Raw genomic sequence first — 19,685 nt, forward strand, 5'->3', positions numbered from 1 at the left:
GAGGGATGTCTGATCATTATCTTGTGGAGGCTAAGGTGAAGATTAGTATGGGTTTTCAGAAAAGAGGAGTGAATGTTGGGGTGAAGAAGGTGCTGAGAGTAAGTGAGCTTGGGAAGGAGACCTGTGTGAGGAAGTATCAGGAGAGACTGTGTACAGAATGGAAAAAGGTGAGAACAATGGAAGTAAGGGGAGTGGGGGAGGAATGGGATGTATTTAGGGAATCAGTGATGGATTGCGCAAAAGATGCTTGTGGCATGAGAAGAGTGGGAGGTGGGCTGTTTAGAAAGGGTAGTGAGTGGTGGGATGAAGAAGTAAGAGTATTAGTGAAAGAGAAGAGAGAGGCATTTGGACGATTTTTGCAGGGAAAAAATGCAATTGAGTGGGAGAAGTATAAAAGAAAGAGACAGGAGGTCAAGAGAAAGGTGCAAGAGGTGAAAAAAAGGGCAAATGAGAGTTGGGGTGAGAGACTATCAGTAAATTTTAGGGAGAATAAAAAGATGTTCTGGAAGGAGGTAAATAGGGTGCGTAAGACAAGGGAGCAAATGGGAACTTCAGTGAAGGGCGTAAATGGGGAGGTGATAACAAGTAGTGGTGATGTGAGAAGGAGATGGAATGAGTATTTTGAAGGTTTGTTGAATGTGTCTGATGACAGAGTGGCAGATATAGGGTGTTTGGGTCGAGGTGGTGTGCAAAGTGAGAGGGTTAGGGAAAATGATTTGGTAAACAGAGAAGAGGTAGTAAAAGCTTTGCGGAAGATGAAAGCCGGCAAGGCAGCAGGTTTGGATGGTATTGCAGTGGAATTTATTAAAAAAGGGGGTGACTGTATTGTTGACTGGTTGGTAAGGTTATTTAATGTATGTATGACTCATGGGGAGGTGCCTGAGGATTGGCAGAATGCGTGCATAGTGCCATTGTACAAAGGCAAAGGGGATAAGAGTGAGTGCTCAAATTACAGAGGTATAAGTTTGTTGAGTATTCCTGGTAAATTATATGGGAGGGTACTGATTGAGAGGGTGAAGGCATGTACAGAGCATCAGATTGGGGAAGAGCAGTGTGGTTTCAGAAGTGGTAGAGGATGTGTGGATCAGGTGTTTGCTTTGAAGAATGTATGTGAGAAATACTTAGAAAAGCAAATGGATTTGTATGTAGCATTTATGGATCTGGAGAAGGCATATGATAGAGTTGATAGAGATGCTCTGTGGAAGGTATTAAGAATATATGGTGTGGGAGGAAAGTTGTTAGAAGCAGTGAAAAGTTTTTATCGAGGATGTAAGGCATGTGTACGTGTAGGAAGAGAGGAAAGTGATTGGTTCTCAGTGAATGTAGGTTTGCGGCAGGGGTGTGTGATGTCTCCATGGTTGTTTAATTTGTTTATGGATGGGGTTGTTAGGGAGGTAAATGCAAGAGTCTTGGAAAGAGGGGCAAGTATGAAGTCTGTTGGGGATGAGAGAGCTTGGGAAGTGAGTCAGTTGTTGTTCGCTGATGATACAGCGCTGGTGGCGGATTCATGTGAGAAACTGCAGAAGCTGGTGACGGAGTTTGGTAAAGTGTGTGGAAGAAGAAAGTTAAGAGTAAATATGAATAAGAGCAAGGTTATTAGGTACAGTAGGGTTGAGGGTCAAGTCAATTGGGAGGTGAGTTTGAATGGAGAAAAACTGGAGGAAGTGAAGTGTTTTAGATATCTGGGAGTGGATCTGTCAGCGGATGGAACCATGGAAGCGGAAGTGGATCATAGGGTGGGGGAGGGGGCGAAAATTTTGGGAGCCTTGAAAAATGTGTGGAAGTCGAGAACATTATCTCGGAAAGCAAAAATGGGTATGTTTGAAGGAATAGTGGTTCCAACAATGTTGTATGGTTGCGAGGCGTGGGCTATGGATAGAGTTGTGCGCAGGAGGATGGATGTGCTGGAAATGAGATGTTTGAGGACAATGTGTGGTGTGAGGTGGTTTGATCGAGTAAGTAACGTAAGGGTAAGAGAGATGTGTGGAAATAAAAAGAGCGTGGTTGAGAGAGCAGAGGAGGGTGTTTTGAAATGGTTTGGGCACATGGAGAGAATGAGTGAGGAAAGATTGACCAAGAGGATATATGTGTCGGAGGTGGAGGGAACGAGGAGAAGAGGGAGACCAAATTGGAGGTGGAAAGATGGAGTGAAAAAGATTTTGTGTGATCGGGGCCTGAACATGCAGGAGGGTGAAAGGAGGGCAAGGAATAGAGTGAATTGGAGCGATGTGGTATACAGGGGTTGACGTGCTGTCAGTGGATTGAATCAAGGCATGTGAAGCGTCCGGGGTAAACCATGGAAAGCTGTGTAGGTATGTATATTTGCGTGTGTGGACGTGTGTATGTACATGTGTATGGGGGGGGTTGGGCCATTTCTTTCGTCTGTTTCCTTGCGCTACCTTCGCAAACGCGGGAGACAGCGACGAGGTATAAAAAAAAAAAAAAAAAAAAAAAAAAAAATTCCGAACACACAATTATATGGCTATTATCATTATACAAACCCAGGCTCCATTTTATAGGACTCATGCAGTTTTGAGACTGCAATCCAAACAAGAGCAAAGAAGTGATGGACTTCTCTGAAGTCAGAAGGTCCTCAGCACATCTTTCCTGTTTTCTAGCCACTAACAATGATACAGTCTCACCAAAAGTGACCTTTAATGAATGGTGTAACCACTTGCAGGTAGTCTGGTAACACCATATATATCATAAACATGAACATTTATCCCTATGGTCAGGGAAAAAAGAATTCTCCTCATGTATCTCATGTAGGTCATAAGAGGCGTCAGAGAAAGAGATGGGTGGGGGGTTGGGGGCCTAAAAATCCTCCCCTCCTATATCAATTTCCAAAAGAAAGAACAGAGGAAGGAGCTAAGTCTGAAATACATAATCTTTTTACTACCACACGTCTCTTATTCTATCATTTCACATTCAATCAACCCTCGTTACATCACATATGGTCTTCAAACAGAGGAAGGAGGCCAAGTCTCTATAATACATACTCTCTTTTCAACTACACGTCTCTTACTCTGTCATTTCTTATTCAATCTCCCCTCCTCACACCACATAAAGTTTTCACCATATCCACCCTCTTCTTTCTATCTATCTATCTATCTATATCTCTGATTCTGTTCCCTGTGGGACCTCCCTCAAGGGGGTTGTCATGGTAAAAGAGTCTCCATACCTGTTGAAGTCCACCACTTCTTTTTAGCCTTTAATGCTTCACCCTCAGCAGGCTACTGGCAGAGGGCAACTCTGGCATAGTGTTTTCAGAGGCTCCTACCTAATGTTTCTACCAAATTTTCAAAACTATTACTTCTACCTGATGTTCCCACCTAAAGTTCCTTTCCCCTACTTACACCCTATGTTTCTACCTACTAATTCTATCTATTGCTTCTTCCATTTTGCTGGTGCATAATGCTCACCACAATTGTTGTGCGAGTTAAGTGTTGTCAAGTGTTATCTACAATAACAGAGAGGAGGATAAGGTCATGGGTGCACTGAGCAGTGTGTTGAAAGAGAAGTCACTGTCTGTGAGGGGTAATGATAGGTATGTTTGATGTCATAGTAGTCCCAGTGGTGTTGTGTGGATGCGAGGCATAGGTCTAAGATTAAAAAGAACAGAAGAGGTTATGTAGTAGTTGGTAGGTAGCCACCAACCAGGGAGGGATATTACCAGTACAACCTGCCTGGTTATTGGCAGGGTTAGTGATGGCTGTGTAGTGAGTAAGCACTTCATGCCTCTGTCTTTTCTTTCTGCCTCATCCACAGGTGGACTGCTGGCATTCTTTCCAAACATACAATCTCTCTTTGTCACATAAAACACCTGACAACACTTAACTTAGAAAACTCATTCTTTGTAACTCTACATTTTCCTGTGGTAAGTGCTATGTGCTGTCCCTGCCTTTTGGAAAATGGTAGGAGCAATAGATAGAGGTAGTAGGTAGGAACATTAAATGGGAGCATTTGGTAAAACCACGAGATAGAAGTAGTAGTTAGGGACATTAGGCAGGAGCATTAGGTTGAAGTAGGTTGGAACATAGGTAGACACACTAAGTAGAAGTAGATGGTAGGAACTTTAGGTCAGATCCTCTGAAAACATAGTGCTAGAGTTGCCCTCTGCCAGTGGCCTGTTAAGGGTGAGGCACTAATGGCTAAGAAATGATACTGAAGCTCACCAGTTATGGAGACTCTTTTGAAGTGGCCACCCCTTTGAGAGCGTCCATGGAGGGAGTGGGCATCAGAGATGTAGATAGAAAGGGTACATACATAAATCTGTGACCATGCATGCAATGAGAGCCTGTTTTACCTGATGATTCAGTGGAGAGAGTGGGTCCAGTTTCGTGTGAGGGATACTGTTGGACACAATCTGGCTCATTTTGGTGGGCAGCGCAGCATCATTTTCATCTCGACATTTTTTACTGCCATGGAGAGAAGAATGTAGCTGTGATAAGTCTTGACTGGGAATTATGGTACAGAGGGCTTGTTTACACATTGCTAACAGAATATTCACTAGGAAACTAAGGTCAAGACCTTTCTAAAATTATATATTTCAGAATAAAAGATAATACTCCTTTCTCATTTCTACGTAGCAAATTCATATATTCTGTTTCACTGAGTTCTACATTTCCTGAAACTAGGTCTGGTAAAAAGTTAGTAACTTTCCAGATTCTAGAAATCTTGATAGTGAAAACACCTGCTATGACTGACATATCAAGAGTGCTTGCAAACTCTACCAAAAAACTGAACTATGAGTGTAGATGCTATATCAGAAAGATGGTCAATAGTCATCACAGATAGATAAAAGCATGGACACATAGAAGTAGAATTTTTGAGTTGGCCTGGACAGACACTTTTACCTAAAGGGAATCAAGACTATCTTAAATCACATACAGTAAAATCTCTTGAAACAAAGATGAGGAAGGAATGTTTTGCTTGGTGATGAGAGAATTTCTGGTAAAAAACAAATACTCTTAAGAACTGTATAATACAGTAGTCATTTAAGTATCCCACAAGTTTATGATTCATGTAATACTAAAGAGCTTCCAAAACAATCACGTTATTTCCATACATCATACCATTATGGTCTAAATTACCATAAATTACTTATGTCTTTGAGTGCAAAATTCTGCTACTAAAAGGACAATAAATGAAAAGTTTTGGTTCCAATGTAGGATGTTAAGGTTCAATGAACTTGAAAGAAATTGACCTGCTGCTTCCTTTTCATCACAAAGTAAATCTTAAAACAATTCACTCCTTAAATGTTGTATCTCAACAGACAAATCATGATGATTTAGTATCTAACCCATCAGTTATGCTCACAAAACTAGTGAGTACATACAATACTTACCAAACCTTGAAAAAAGGCATGCTCTGCTGAATTTCTTCCACCTTTTCCTTCTTAGACACCAAGTCATTAACATTACCAGCATTATCCTTGTCGGTTTTGAGCCACAGATATGGCTATCATTATTCATATGCAAACACTCTTCTTCCCTCCTCTAGAAAATTTTCCTTCTCTCGCACAACATATATTCAAAATGCTTAAGAATATTCTACTCTTCCTTCACATCAAAAAGGTTTTGAAATCTGCAAGCCTCATGATTTAGAAAAAGTCTTTTCCACCTTTACAGATAACTCCTCTACTTACAGCCTTCACAGGTACTGGTTTATGTGAAGACTGAGAAAGAGCTCATAGAAGATCATTGCAAGATTGGCAATTACAGCCTTTAAAACTTAAAATAAAAGCAATAAATGATCCCTTTGTACTTGTTTCTCTTTAGTCATCAAATATATATATAAGGTATTTCTCCTGATACCCATGACCATTTGCTCGATTAGATTGATTTTATTGGGTAAGGGAAAACGACATGGTGAGAAGAAACTCCCTGACTGATATTTCCTGCAAAGACTGCCTGGGGGTACTGTTCTGAACAAGTAATACCTTTATTTCATCAAGGAGTAAAGCTTTCTCTTGTTGGAACTTGACTATAAAAGAAAACATGAAATAATTCTTAAAAGATGGTGGCCTTTAACCATGGTGAGGGTAATATAAGGTATTCTACATGAATGATATTTATGCAAGCTTCTAAGACTAAAGAACATCTCATGCTGCCTCTCACATAAAGCAAAGTATGGGAATATCCACACCAGTACAAAGGGATACTGAGGTATTCTCCAGAGATAATCCCTCTGAGGAGACGTACTTCTAATTTGCTGGCTTATGTTTCACTTTCAGTTTCCTTAAAGAACTATCAGATGGACAGATTCAAATGCTTATTTTCAGTTTCTTTATTGATTCCACCCATCCCAAATTTGTGCTAAAAGCTTCAACAACAATATTTTTGTACTTTAAACTAAATTGATTTCAAAGGCAGTATAGGCAATCTGTAGCCATGTAAATCTGTCAGCTTAAAATTTTGACATACATTTATTGTAAATTCCTTGAGCACATCTAAAAATATTCTTGCTAATAATGAAAATAAGGGCAGGATGATGCAAGGAAACAACAATGACTCGTATGCCCACTCAAGATCAACTTAAGTAAAACAAGAACACATAATTTTCTTCCATTATCAGCAGCTTTATAGGACACTCTGATGACTCTTATCTGGCAACCTTGAGACTGAACAATTACCATATTATGGATTTAATTAGCTATTGGTATATTGCCAAAGGAACCTGCTTTGAATCGAATAAAGTATATCACCCTGTAGAGTTTCACTTTCCTAATTTTTTTTTTGTTTTTTGTTGCTGTCTCCCGCGTTTGCGAGGTAGCACAAGGAAACAGACGAAAGAAATGGCCCAACCCATCCCCATACACATGTATATACATACACGTCCACACACACAAATATACATACCTATACATCTCAATGTACACATATATATACACACACAGACACATACATATATACCCATGCACACAATTCACACTGTCTGCGTTTATTCATTCCCATCGCCACCTCACCACACATGGAATACCATCCCCCTCCCCCCTCATGTGTGCGAGGTAGTGCTAGGAAAAGACAACAAAGGCCCAATTCGTTCACACTCAGTCTCTAGCTGTCATACAATAATGCCCGAAACCACAGCTCCCTTTCCACATCCAGGCCCCACAGAACTTTCCATGTGTTTACCCCAGTCGCTTCACATGCCCTGATTCAATCCACTGACAGCACGTCAACCCCAGTATACCACATCGATCCAATTCATTCTATTCCTTGCCCGCCTTTCACCCTCCTGCATGACTCAAAATCTTTTTCACTCCATCTTTCCACCTCCAATTTGGTCTCCCACTTCTCCTCGTTCCCTCCACCTCCGACACATATATCCTCTTGGTCAATCTTTCCTCACTCATTCTCTCCATGTGCCCAAACCATTTCAAAACACCCTCTTCTGCTCTCTCAACCACGCTCTTTTTATTTCCACACACCTCTCTTACCCTTACATTACTTACACGATCAAACCACCTCACACCACACATTGCCCTCAAACATCTCATTTCCAGCACATCCACCCTCCTGCACACAACTCTATCCATAGCCCACGCCTCGCAACCATACAACATTGTTGGAACCACTATTCCTTCAAACATACCCATTTTTGCTTTCCGAGATAATGTTCTCGACTTCCACACATTCTTCAAGGCTCCCAAGATTTTCGCCCCCTCCCCCACCCTATAATTCACTTCCGCTTCCATGGTTCCATCCACTGCCAAATCCACTCCCAGATATCTAAAACACTTTACTTCCTCCAGTTTTTCTCCATTCAAACTTACCTCCCAATTGACTTGACCCTCAGCCCTACTGTACGTAATAACCTTGCTCTTATTCACATTTACTCTTAACTTTCTTCTTTCACACACTTTACCAAACTCAGTCACCAGCTTCTGATGTTTCTCACATGAATCAGCCACCAGCGCTGTATCATCAGCAAACAACAACTGACTCACTTCCCAAGCTCTCTCATTCACAACAGACTTCATACTTGCCCCTCTTTCCAAAACTCTTGCATTCACCTCCCTAACAACCCCATCCATAAACAAATTAAACAACCATGGAGACATCACACACCCCTGCCACAAACCTACATTCACTGAGAACCGATCACTTTCCTCTCTTCCTACACGTACACATGCCTTACATCTTCGATAAAAACTTTTCACTGCTTCTAACAACTTGCCTCCCACACCATATATTCTTAATACCTTCCACAGAGCATCTCTATAAATTCTATCATATGCCTTCTCCAGATCCATAAATGCTACATACAAATCCATTTGCTTTTCTAAGTATTTCTCACATACATTCTTCAAAGCAAACACCTGATACACACATCCTCTACCACTTCTGAAACCACACTGCTCTTCCCCAATCTGATGCTCTGTACATGCCTTCACCCTCTCAATCAATACCCTCCCATATACTTTACCAGGAATACTCAACAAACTTATACCTCTGTAATTTGAGCACTCACTCTTATTCCCTTTGCCTTTGTACAATGGCACTATGCACACATTCCGCCAATCCTCAGGCACCTCACCATGAGTCATACATACATTAAATAACCTTACCAACCAGTCAACAGTACAGTCACCCCCTTTTTTAATAAATTCCACTGCAATACCATCCAAACCTGCTGCCTTGCCGGCTTTCATCTTCCGCAAGGCTTTTACTACCTCTTCTCTGTTTACCAAATCATTTTCCCTAACCCTCTCACTTTGCACACCACCTCGACCAAAACACCCTATATCTGCCACTCTATCATCAAACACATTTAACAAACCTTCAAAATACTCACTCCATCTCCTTCTCACATCACCACTACTTGTTATCACCTCCCCATTAGCGCTCTTCACTGAAGTTCCCATTTGCTCCCTTGTCTTACGCACCTTATTTACCTCCTTCCAGAACATCTTTTTATTCTCCCTAAAATTTAATGATACTCTCTCACCCCAACTCTCATTTGCCCTCTTTTTCACCTCTTGCACCTTTCTCTTGACCTCCTGTCTCCTAATATGTAAGATTTATTTATTTACTGTAGGCTTTCCAAAAACTTTTCCCTGTTTCTGATCCCAAAATGTAATGTGTAGACTTAGGTAACAATAAGTGATTATGTGGAAGAGAAGAGTAAACCAGGTTCAATGAAGGAATTGGAGCTACTCTACCTAGGCATGCACACCCAACATGAAAACTATCCTTAGATATTTGTGTTAGATGGTGTGACACAAAAGAAAAAAAAATTTGGTAAGCGCTCTATGGTTTTGCCTCACATTGGCAACCCTGCTTTCCTTATAAATATTTCTTTATGTGCATACAAGAGAGTGCACACTGAAGAATATAATGTTTTCAAGTATATAGAACGAAACTATCTATTTCTCATTTTGAGAGTAATTATATTACAAAGTCGTTACTATATTTATTAGGAAATGCATCTTGCATTCAAGCTTATCAACCCTATTGAGACAACAGGAGTCATGCTGTTCATTTTGAAATCCACTGGACTTATATGTAAACATAGTTCATTTGTTGGGAGTACAATGATTTCATGCCTTCTTAAGCGATTCTTACAGTGTCATTTCTATCACGTAATCAGCTACCTAATTAGATATTTGAGATCACGAAAGGCTAAAAAGACGTGTATAAAATTGAACTACTCTAAATTATGCCAAAGTCAGTATATCCAAAAGAACACTAGAAATGTTTTAATTCTAGAAGTAAATCACAGTGAAGAAATGGACAAAACAACCACAGGTTAAATGCATAAATATAAAAACTACAAGTATACAGTAGTGCATGTACAGTCATATCCCCTACTTCTGTTATTCAGTAGATAATAACAATCTATTTGTCAAATGTGCACATTGTATAAATATACTAGAGACCGGGTGCAGAATAAATGATGAAGGTGCAGAACTGCACTTACATGGAGCCTACATTCCTCATTTTGGTAGGGAGAGCAGCAGTGGGATCATCAGGATATTTTTTGCTGTAAGAGGAGTGGTCTTATTTATCAGCATACTCAATTTGATGAAAATATCAAGCCATGCTGAACCAACCAACAAAAAGTGGAACTTTTGATTGAGAGAATTCTCTCTGTATTGTGACAGCATGTGTGCGACAAAGATTGATACCTTTGAATTTGTATGGCGTCAGTTGACAATACTCCAGAAATTACATAAAAGTGACCATCATACAATAAATTACTGGCTTTCCAAGTTTTATTCAATTAGGAGCTGGCATTCATTTTGCACAAACAGTTGCTAGGATACCTAATAATTGCTCTAATGCCACCTTCAGTGTTCTTGGTGTAATGGTTCTCACTCCCTATGCTCTACATCTGGATCAATTTAGCCTGGCATGTATGACAGTCATCTAGTTTAAGAGTTATACACAAACAATGAAAAAAAATTCATCATTAAGATGAGAGTGAGTTAGACCTATAACTTTACAATACCATGGTAAGCCTGCTAACTACATGCTATAATATACTTATAAACTGATGTTCCTCATAACTTTAAGCTAGGGAGTTGAACAAAATAAGAATTACTGTCCAGAGATCAACTCATACCCCATTAAAACAATGCTTCAGTTTTTCTAAACAATATGCAACACAATTTTGTCTAAGAGGCAATAACAATTGATTCTTGAAGAGCTACTGGAATTAATCCTATCCTATGATATCTTTACTTTTATGTAATGAACAATTATAACTATCTACATTTAACTACTATCCAGTTGATTTACCATAATTCTATACATAGTTTTCATACCTAATCATTACCTGTTTCACTTCCACTCTTTATGCCTCATGTCATTTGGTGACAGTATATGTCAAGCTAATCAGTTGCTTCTAAGCAAAATGAACACTTCTCCCTCCAACAGGACCGATTTGTCGATACACTACTGAAGATCATCTAGCCCACAAACAGTTTTCATCAGAAAAAGAGATTACATGGTGAGTGTATTAGCCATATGGTTTTAACTCAGTTATCTGTTCTTAGGGCTCTAGCTTACCAAGTAAAGACTTTTCTGACAATACTTAATTATGAGAACAGTTACCTAGGACAATGGTTGATTTGGGATCGTTTTCCCTTTCATTACCACTTTTGCTAACTTAATGAGGGTGTTCTCCCATTTTTGTTATGATACTCAGCAGCTTTGAGGCAACCTACAGTTGGACAACACATCTTGGATAGTGTAAGTAGCTGAAAAATTCCAGTAAACTTTGGGTTAGCTTGAATCAAATAACTGACATATGGCTCATTTAGCATTTTGTTTTCACTTCAGGATTCTAGCTAACACTGATGTCATTTGGTACTTCAATAAGCTTAACAAATTATCTTTATTTTCTTACTAATTTGAAAATGCCAGCTCTTACTGAATAGTATCCACACTGATCATGTTTCAAATGACTTCAAAGTAGGTACATGCCTCAATGTCTGAACAAATATATTTGTGCATTTACGTTTACCCTTTCAGATACAATCAATATAATGCAGTACAAATAATCAGTCAGTTAGCTCAATTGTGGATTACTTTTAAGGAATGTCACAAACCAAATCAATGGTCTAACTTGTGACCTCTGGCAATTCCCAGCCCTTTCTCACACCACTTCTGACACACAGATCCTCTTAGTCAGTCTTTCTATGCTCATCCTCTCCATACATCCAAACAATTTGCTTACTATCACAACTCTCTGTTACAGTCATTCCTTATATGAACAACCTGCCATTGTCAAAAGATACATCAAACCCTGAATCTTACTTTTTATGAATGTAGATGGCAAGGCAGATAATGATGAGGACAAAAATGCCAAGAAGGGCTCCAAATATAACCACAAGCAAGAAGCTGGAGTTAGCCCCAAGAGGAGATGACCGTACCAAACCTTCTGGGAAGCTGATGGTGATGGGAGCAGACGCCTAGACCAGGAGAAAAAGATCTTAAAGTCTATAAAATAAATCCTCTTCTAATTCTCATGTATCTTCATATCTTTTAATTCAGACAGCTGAAAAACTGAAATTTGTACAGTGACTTCAAGTCAATGACCTCTAACAGAGATTCAGTGTTTCTAATATTCACACAATACATTTCATAATACATAACCATTAAAGTACTGTATAGTTACAGGGTTCTAGCTTACCGTTCTTGGAGGGACTCCAGAATCTCGAGCTAAAACAACAATGTGAGCTTCTGTGGAATTTAATGATGTCAGATCCCGAATCCTTAATTCACCATCATTGCTGATAGCAAAAATTCTGAAAAAATAAAATTCTTGAAAATAAAAAGTATACTAAATTTATAAAACTGACAGAGTCTTACTTGTATAAAAAAAAATTGACTTATAAGAAATGAAAACTTGGTAGAAGAAAAATGGATATCCTTAAAGACCGAGTAAAACATGGAAATAACATGAATTACTCACAGATAAAGAATTTTCTAAACCAGGACTTTTCTTCCACTCTCTAAAACTAGACTCTAATCTACAATTTCTGAGGCAGCCAATAATGTTCATGGTAAATGCCAAGTTAGCTAATTTGCAAACTACTTAAAAACAAAAAGGAAAAGTATCTTACTGAGCATCTTGGCCTAAGACTTTAAGAGTTATGTGGTCCCCTCGATCTCCATCAGCAACTTCCACTTTGCCAACAGCATCTCCGGGTCTCAGAGTAGTTGAGGTAACAAAAAATTCATACTGAGGATAACGAAAGCGTGGATCCCAGTCATTTATATTCAGTACTTGCACTTTCAGTGTGGCTGTATCATTCTGGAAATGAGCACTTGTGACAATTCTTTTTTCCAATGGTTTGTTGCTGATTAAATACAGGATTAATTACTTTACAATTTAAGACATTATTAATTGCTATGGATAATCTATATGCAAAATTCCTATGATTTTATTCATTCTATTATACTATACTTTGTTGCTGTCTCCCACATTAGCTAGGTAATGCAAAGAAACAGATGAAAGAATGGACCAACCCACCCACATACACATGTATATACATACATGTCCACACACGCACATATACATACCTATACATTTCAATGTATACATATATATACATTTTTTTTTTTCATACTATTCACCATTTCCCGCATTAGCAAGGTAGCATTAAGAACAGAGGACTGGGCCTTAGAAGGAATATCCTCACCTGGCCCCCTTCTCTGTTCCTTCTTTTGAAAAAAAAAAAAAAAAAAAAATCATACTTACTGCCTTTATTCATTCCTGTCGCCACCCCGCCACACATGAAATGACACCCCTCTCCCCCTGCATGTGCACGAGGTAGTGCTAGGAAAAGACAACAAAGGCCACATTCGTTCACACTCAGTCTATAGCTGTCATGTATAATACACTGAAACTACAGCTCCCTTTCCACATCCAGGCCCTACAAAACTTTCCATGGTTTACCCCAGATGCTTCACATGCCCTGGTTCAATCCAATGACAGCACGTCGATCCCAGTATACCACATTGTTCCAATTCACTCTATTCATTTCATGCCTTTCACCCTCCTGCAAGTTCAGGCCCCGATCGCTCAAAATATTTTTCACTTTATCCTTACACCTCCAATTTGGTCTCCCACTTCTCGTTCCCTCCAACTCTGACAGATATATCCTCTTTGTCAATCTTTCCTCACTCATTCTCTCCATGTGACCAAACCATTTCAATACACCTTCTTCTGCTTTCTCAACCACACTCTTTTTATTACCACACATCTCTCTTACCGTTTCATTACTTACTTGATCAAACCACCTCACGCCACATACTGTCCTCAAACATCTCATTTCCAACACATCCACCCTCCTCCGCACAACCCATGCCTCACAACCACAACATTGTTGGAACCACTATTCCTTCAAACATACCCATTTTTGCTTTCCGAGATAATGTTCTCGCATTCCACACATTTTTCAACGCTCCCAAAACTTTCGCCCCCTCCCCCACCCTGTGACTCACTTCCGCTTCCATGGTTCCATTCGCTGCCAAATCCACTCCCAAATATCTAAAACACTTTACTTACTCCAGTTTTTCTCCATTCAGACTTACCTCCCAGTTGACTTGTCCCTCAACCCTACTGTACCTAATAACCTTGCTCTTATTCACATTTACTCTCAGCTATCTTCTTTCACACACTTTCCCAAACTCAGTCACCAGCTTCTGAAGTTTCTCACCCGAATCAGCCACCTGCACTGTATCAACAGCGAACAACAACTGACTCACTTCCCAAGCCCTCTCATCCATAACAGTCTGGATACTTGCCCCTCTCTCCAAAACTCTTCCATTCACCTCCCTAACAACCCCATCCATAAACAAATTAAACAACCATGGAGAAATCACGCACCTCTGCCGCAAACCGACATTCACTGAGAACCAATCACTTTCCTCTCTTCCTACTCTCTTCCCATTAGTAATGCATATATCCTTGAGACATTAATACGAATATTTCTACCTCTCTATTACTCTGAATCAAAAACCCAGTTATTGGCCAAAAATAACAATAGTAAAAGCAAGAAATATATAAAAGATCTTCAACATGCAAGTATTCAATAAGAGAAAAAAGTGAAGTATAAATGTATGTAGATACTTACAAATTCTCCGTCAGTGACATAGACTTTAAGATTATATTCCTGGTTGGTCTCAAAGTCAAGGTCATAATCAAGGAGGATTTGTCCAGAGGGTGAAATGCGAAATACTCCATCTCCATCCCTTTCTAAGCTGAACCGGATATTCTGAAAAGTGATCAAAACTTAATAAGCATGAAAGAGCAAATAACTGAAAACACTTCTTCACGGTCTATCTACTAATCTATATCTCTGATGCTTGTTCTCTTTGGGAGCTCCCTCAAAGGGAGAGGCTATGGTACAGAGTCCCTGTAACTGGTAAACTCCAGAAGCACTTCTTAGCCTTTAGTACCCCACCCTCAGCAGGCCACTAGTAGAGGGCAACTCTAGCACAATGTTTTCAGAGGCTAATGTGTCTAGCTAATGTTCCAACCTACTACTTCTACCTAATGCTCCCAGCTAAATTTCTTAATAACTACTTCTCTCTGTTAGTATAACATAACTTATAGTACATTACTTAAAAAAATGGCACAGTAGTTACTGCATAACAAAAATACCTTATCAATGTTCTTGTTGATCATTGTAGGAGCAATGAGGGAATGCACAGGTAAATTTTCCAGGACAGTTGCCACATATTCACGCTGAATAAACTGGAGCTGCGTTGAATAGTAACCCCGTCTAGATAATGTTATAGTAGTCAAGGCATAGCGGTCATGATTATCCACTTGGGTGGCCTAAAAGAGATAGGATAGCATTGTTGTTTACAATACAGTATAATATCGTACAAAAATACGGTGAGAAAACAGCTAAACACAGTCTCTCAGTATTATCAAACAAAAGGAATGTGTACTCTAGACATGTTCAAATGTGAAGAATGTGTGGAAGGAGAGACCATTATCTCAGAGAGCAAATATGGGTGTGTTTGAATGAATAATAGTTCCAACACTACCATATGAGAGAGAGAGAGAGAGAGAGAGAGAGAGAGAGAGAGAGAGAGAGAGAGAGAGAGAGTTGCCATTTCATATGTGGCGGGGTGGCTACGAGAATGGATGAAGGCAACAAGTATGAATATGTACATGTGTATATATGCATATGTCTGTGTATGTGTATGTAAGTATGCGTTGAAATGTATAGGTATGTATATGTGCGTGTGTGGGCGTGTATGTATATGCATGAGTATGCGGGTGGGTTGGGCCATTCTTTCGTCTGTTTTCTTGCGCTACCTCGCTAATGCGGGAGACAGCGACAAAGTATAAAAATAATAATAATAAATAAATATATGGCGATGGGAATGAATAAAGGTAGACAGTATGAATTATGAACATGTGTATATATGTCTTGTGTGTGTATATATATGTATACGTTGAGATGTATAGGTAACGCGGGAGCCAGTGACAAAAGTAAATAAATAAATATATATGCCCATATGATATGGATATTCCTGGTAATGAAATAAAAAATCATTCCTAATGCTTTGCAAATTAGTGCATGCAAACACAATCTGAATAATAAAACCCCCTTATCATACTGGTTTGGTTAAGGTATAAAGAGATTCAGACACCTTCATGTTACAAAACAGTCTCACCTGAAACACACATACAAGACTGACAAAAGAATTAAGAAACAAGAATACAAGATAAGTATCGAAGTTGAAAATGTATAAAACTAGACTACTGACCCTGACAACGAGCGTGGTGGGCTGGTTAAGTTGGTCATCTGGTAGGTCCTTGGCTAGAGTCACGATGCCACTCTGGGGATCAATATTAAACCATGCTGCTTCTTCCTCCTCTGTGCAGTATAAGATGATCAACAATTAATCAGTGCTCTAATACACTTTCATTTGTATGCTATCCTTGCTGTGCACTAACTGGACATGATCCTTATCCATTCTCCTAAATTTACACTGCCATTTTGGGTTACATAAAAGCAAAAGCAATACATGAAGAATATTGGAAAGACAGAAGAGGAGAAAGAATACTGCCCATGTATCTCCTGCATATTATAGAAAGTGACTAAGATGGGCAGGCAATGGGGCTGGAAATCTTCCCCTACTATGTTACCTTCTGAAAGAGGGAATGGAAGAATGGGTCAAGTGATCCTTTATCTTCTAAGCCTCATTCATCTGTTCTGGACTATACCTCACTCATGCAGGAAACAGTCAGCATGTTTGAAAAAAAAAAAAAAAGTAAAAAGATATGAAGAATGACTAACAAGATAATTGTGTGGATTCATAACTAAAGTACTTGGAGGAATCTTCATCTAAATGAGGCATGGTGTATATATCAGAAATGCTAAGTATATCAAATGTATATAAATATGCATTCTATTTCAATAACAGAATGCAACTCTCATCAGTGTAAACTATCACAGAAACAATAAACATCTGACTTAAAAAGCCCTTCAGTGGTCTTCAGTTGGACCATATGATGATCAATACTTGTCTGTTGATTTCTATGCCATAATTCTAACAACAGTTTTGTGCCATGCTAAACTATACGTTGCATCTAATAAAGGCATATCTCTCTGATGGTGATGAACCAACCCAGTTTTAAATAACTTCTAGATATGACTATAATTACAGTTAAAGGTACTGCTAACATATGATGGTTCTAACCTCTACTAAAGGAGTAAAACACTGAAGCCATGATGCCTTTATCCCTGTCCACTGCTTGCACAGTCTCAGGCTGAACCTCCACCATGGCTTCCTGGAGCAATAAATGAGGGAAAATTGAATTAATTCTACTATACTAATAAGATACCAATTAATATATATCCACATAGTTTTCTGGAAAGAATGCATTTAATAATGTCATAAAGACATAACTTTTTTAAAAGTATTCCAATAAATCATGATTATACAATAAGCTCTCAAAAGTTAAAAATGTGCCAAGATTTATTCCATATTAATTTGGTGCAAGATTGACTTGTGCTGACCTTGATTGGATTATCTGGAAGAACAGCCATGTAGTGGTCTCTAGTAAAGGCAGGATTCTGGTCATCTGCATCCTGCACTTGTACTGTAAGCACTGTGCTGCTACTCTGAGGCACTGCTGCTTGATCCTGAGAGAAGACAGTCATCAGTCATGAGTACTAAGTATTTTGTGTGTGGTATCCTGAATTCCTATTCATAAAGCAGTCATCATTTTATCAATCAAGAGTTTCAGAACAAGTCAGCTATCATGATCTTTTCTTTCTTTCTTTCAAACTATTCGCCATTTCCCGCATTAGCGAGGTAGCGTTAAGAACAGAGGACTGGGCCTTGAGGGAATACCCTCACCTGGCCCAATTCTCTGTTCCTTCTTTTGGAAAATTAAAAAAAAAACGAGAGGGGAGGATTTCCAGCCCCCCGCTCCCTCCCCTTTTAGTCGCCTTCTACGACACGCAGGGAATACGTGGGAAGTATTCTTTCTCCCCTATCCCCAGGGATAAGCTATCATGATAGAATTTAAAAATATCATGGGGATATTTCAAAGACTTCACTGTTGCAGATATTGTACAGCTGTTCTTTTTTCTATTCACCTAACTAATTTCACAAAATAACTCTTAAAAGCATGGTTTAATCTTAAGTTCAGTTTATCTATTATAAATCTCTACATGCCTTTGAGTTCTTTCAAGCAATAAACAAAGCTTCAGTGACTATAATGCAAATGTGGAAATATATTTTCTATACTTAATTGCCTTTGATATACTGAAATTTGATTATTTGTTACGTTCTTACCTGTGCAATGATGGTAATGTTAAAAACAGGAACACTTTCATAGTCTAGCGGTTTCTTCAACACAAGCGACCCACTGAGTGGAGACTCAAAGGTAAACATATCCTGCAGCAAAAAGGATGCACATTTCTTAAGACTGCTTTAGTATAAACATACTGAATTTTTCCTCACAGGAACCTTCATTACTGATTCTTATCTACAGAAGGCAAATCAAATCTAATAAAGTATTCAGAACAACAATGAAAACTGAAGACTCATGTCCTCTAAATTCCCTTGACGAAATCAAGCATGCTTATCACTAACAGCACTGTAGTAAATATATTATATTTGGAGAACATTGGCAGACAAATATGTAAAACAATAAGTGATAACTGCACACTCAATAAATATAGTATTACCATTTCCTCTGATTACTGGTTGGGCCTTAAAAACAAAAACTATTGTTTTCAGGTGTGAAATGAATGGAAATATGAGTACTACACAAAACAAAAACTGAGTATGTCTTGAAGAGGGTAAACAACATATGAAAAGCACTAACAGAGTATAGTCCAGGCTGGATGGAGTATTGAACGGTTGAGAATGGTCCCTGTTGGTCTTCATCCTTTGCCAGAATGTCTCCAAGGATCACTGTCCCTACCACTGTCACCTGGAGGTGGAAACCAAAATAATATTAAATGCCATCATAATTTCCATTCTTACTCTAAACATGGACCAATATTCTAAGGGAATGAAATGAGTTACTGATTATAATCATGTTCATATGCAGATAGCACATTCATATCTCAGAAGTACAAATTTCCAATTTTCTAAGTAACCATTACCATGTTAGTAAGTTCATGTGTATAGGAAAACCAAAAAGTGATCCCAGAGGCTAGTTTTAGAAGAGAGAAATGGGATGAGAGTTAGAAAGGTTAGAACAGTAACCTGTTTGGGTCTAGGCAGCATCAACGCATGTTTTCAAGAAGGGGAAAATTTGAGGAAGGCATTTGCAAGTCTATAATATAAGCAAATCTCAGACCTTTTTTCTTGCATAAAACTGAAGTATAGTTTCCAGAATATCTTTGCCTTAAATACTAGTACATCATGTAGCAATTTTTACAGAGTGTGTATGAAGCAGAGCTTTTCACACATATCCATCTTCCACTTTATGGAAGGAGTGTGCATTTGAAAAGTTGCCCATGACATGAAATTAAGTCATACGAAAATAACTTTTCTGTTTAATTTGCTACTTATCGAAGATGTTTTCCCAAGGAAAAGTTATCACCTTAAAATGAAACAAAATCACACACGGATAAAATAAACTTTTCCAAATACAAACTTGAGGGAAAATTGATCTTTGATAATTCTGTATCATCAATTCACTAAATTCATGACTTTCAGTTACCAGAAACAGTGATGAATGGTGTG

At 38.8% G+C, this 19,685-nt stretch overlaps 1 protein-coding gene across 4 annotated transcripts in view; it reads right to left on the reverse strand.

The window, feature by feature from the left end:
• Cad96Cb (protocadherin Fat 4-like Cad96Ca) overlaps positions 1-19,685 on the reverse strand; it is a 229,257-nt gene that overhangs the window by 18,809 nt on the left and 190,763 nt on the right. For 3 of the 4 annotated variants that reach the window (XM_071668114.1, XM_071668115.1, XM_071668116.1), the window contains exons 7-18: positions 18,817-18,924; positions 18,282-18,383; positions 17,498-17,623; positions 17,178-17,268; positions 16,242-16,351; positions 15,121-15,297; positions 14,591-14,731; positions 12,575-12,765; positions 12,142-12,256; positions 11,766-11,920; positions 9,925-9,987; positions 4,307-4,418 (exon numbers count right to left, since the gene is read on the reverse strand). In XM_071668114.1, the coding sequence (XP_071524215.1) occupies positions 4,307-4,418; positions 9,925-9,987; positions 11,766-11,920; positions 12,142-12,256; positions 12,575-12,765; positions 14,591-14,731; positions 15,121-15,297; positions 16,242-16,351; positions 17,178-17,268; positions 17,498-17,623; positions 18,282-18,383; positions 18,817-18,924 (1,491 nt within the window). The remainder of the gene's footprint in view (positions 1-4,306; positions 4,419-9,924; positions 9,988-11,765; positions 11,921-12,141; positions 12,257-12,574; positions 12,766-14,590; positions 14,732-15,120; positions 15,298-16,241; positions 16,352-17,177; positions 17,269-17,497; positions 17,624-18,281; positions 18,384-18,816; positions 18,925-19,685) is intronic. The other variant, XM_071668117.1, reaches the window with a different exon arrangement.

Source organism: Panulirus ornatus, chromosome 12 (genome assembly GCF_036320965.1).
Source record: "Panulirus ornatus isolate Po-2019 chromosome 12, ASM3632096v1, whole genome shotgun sequence".
NCBI lineage: Eukaryota > Metazoa > Arthropoda > Malacostraca > Decapoda > Palinuridae > Panulirus > Panulirus ornatus.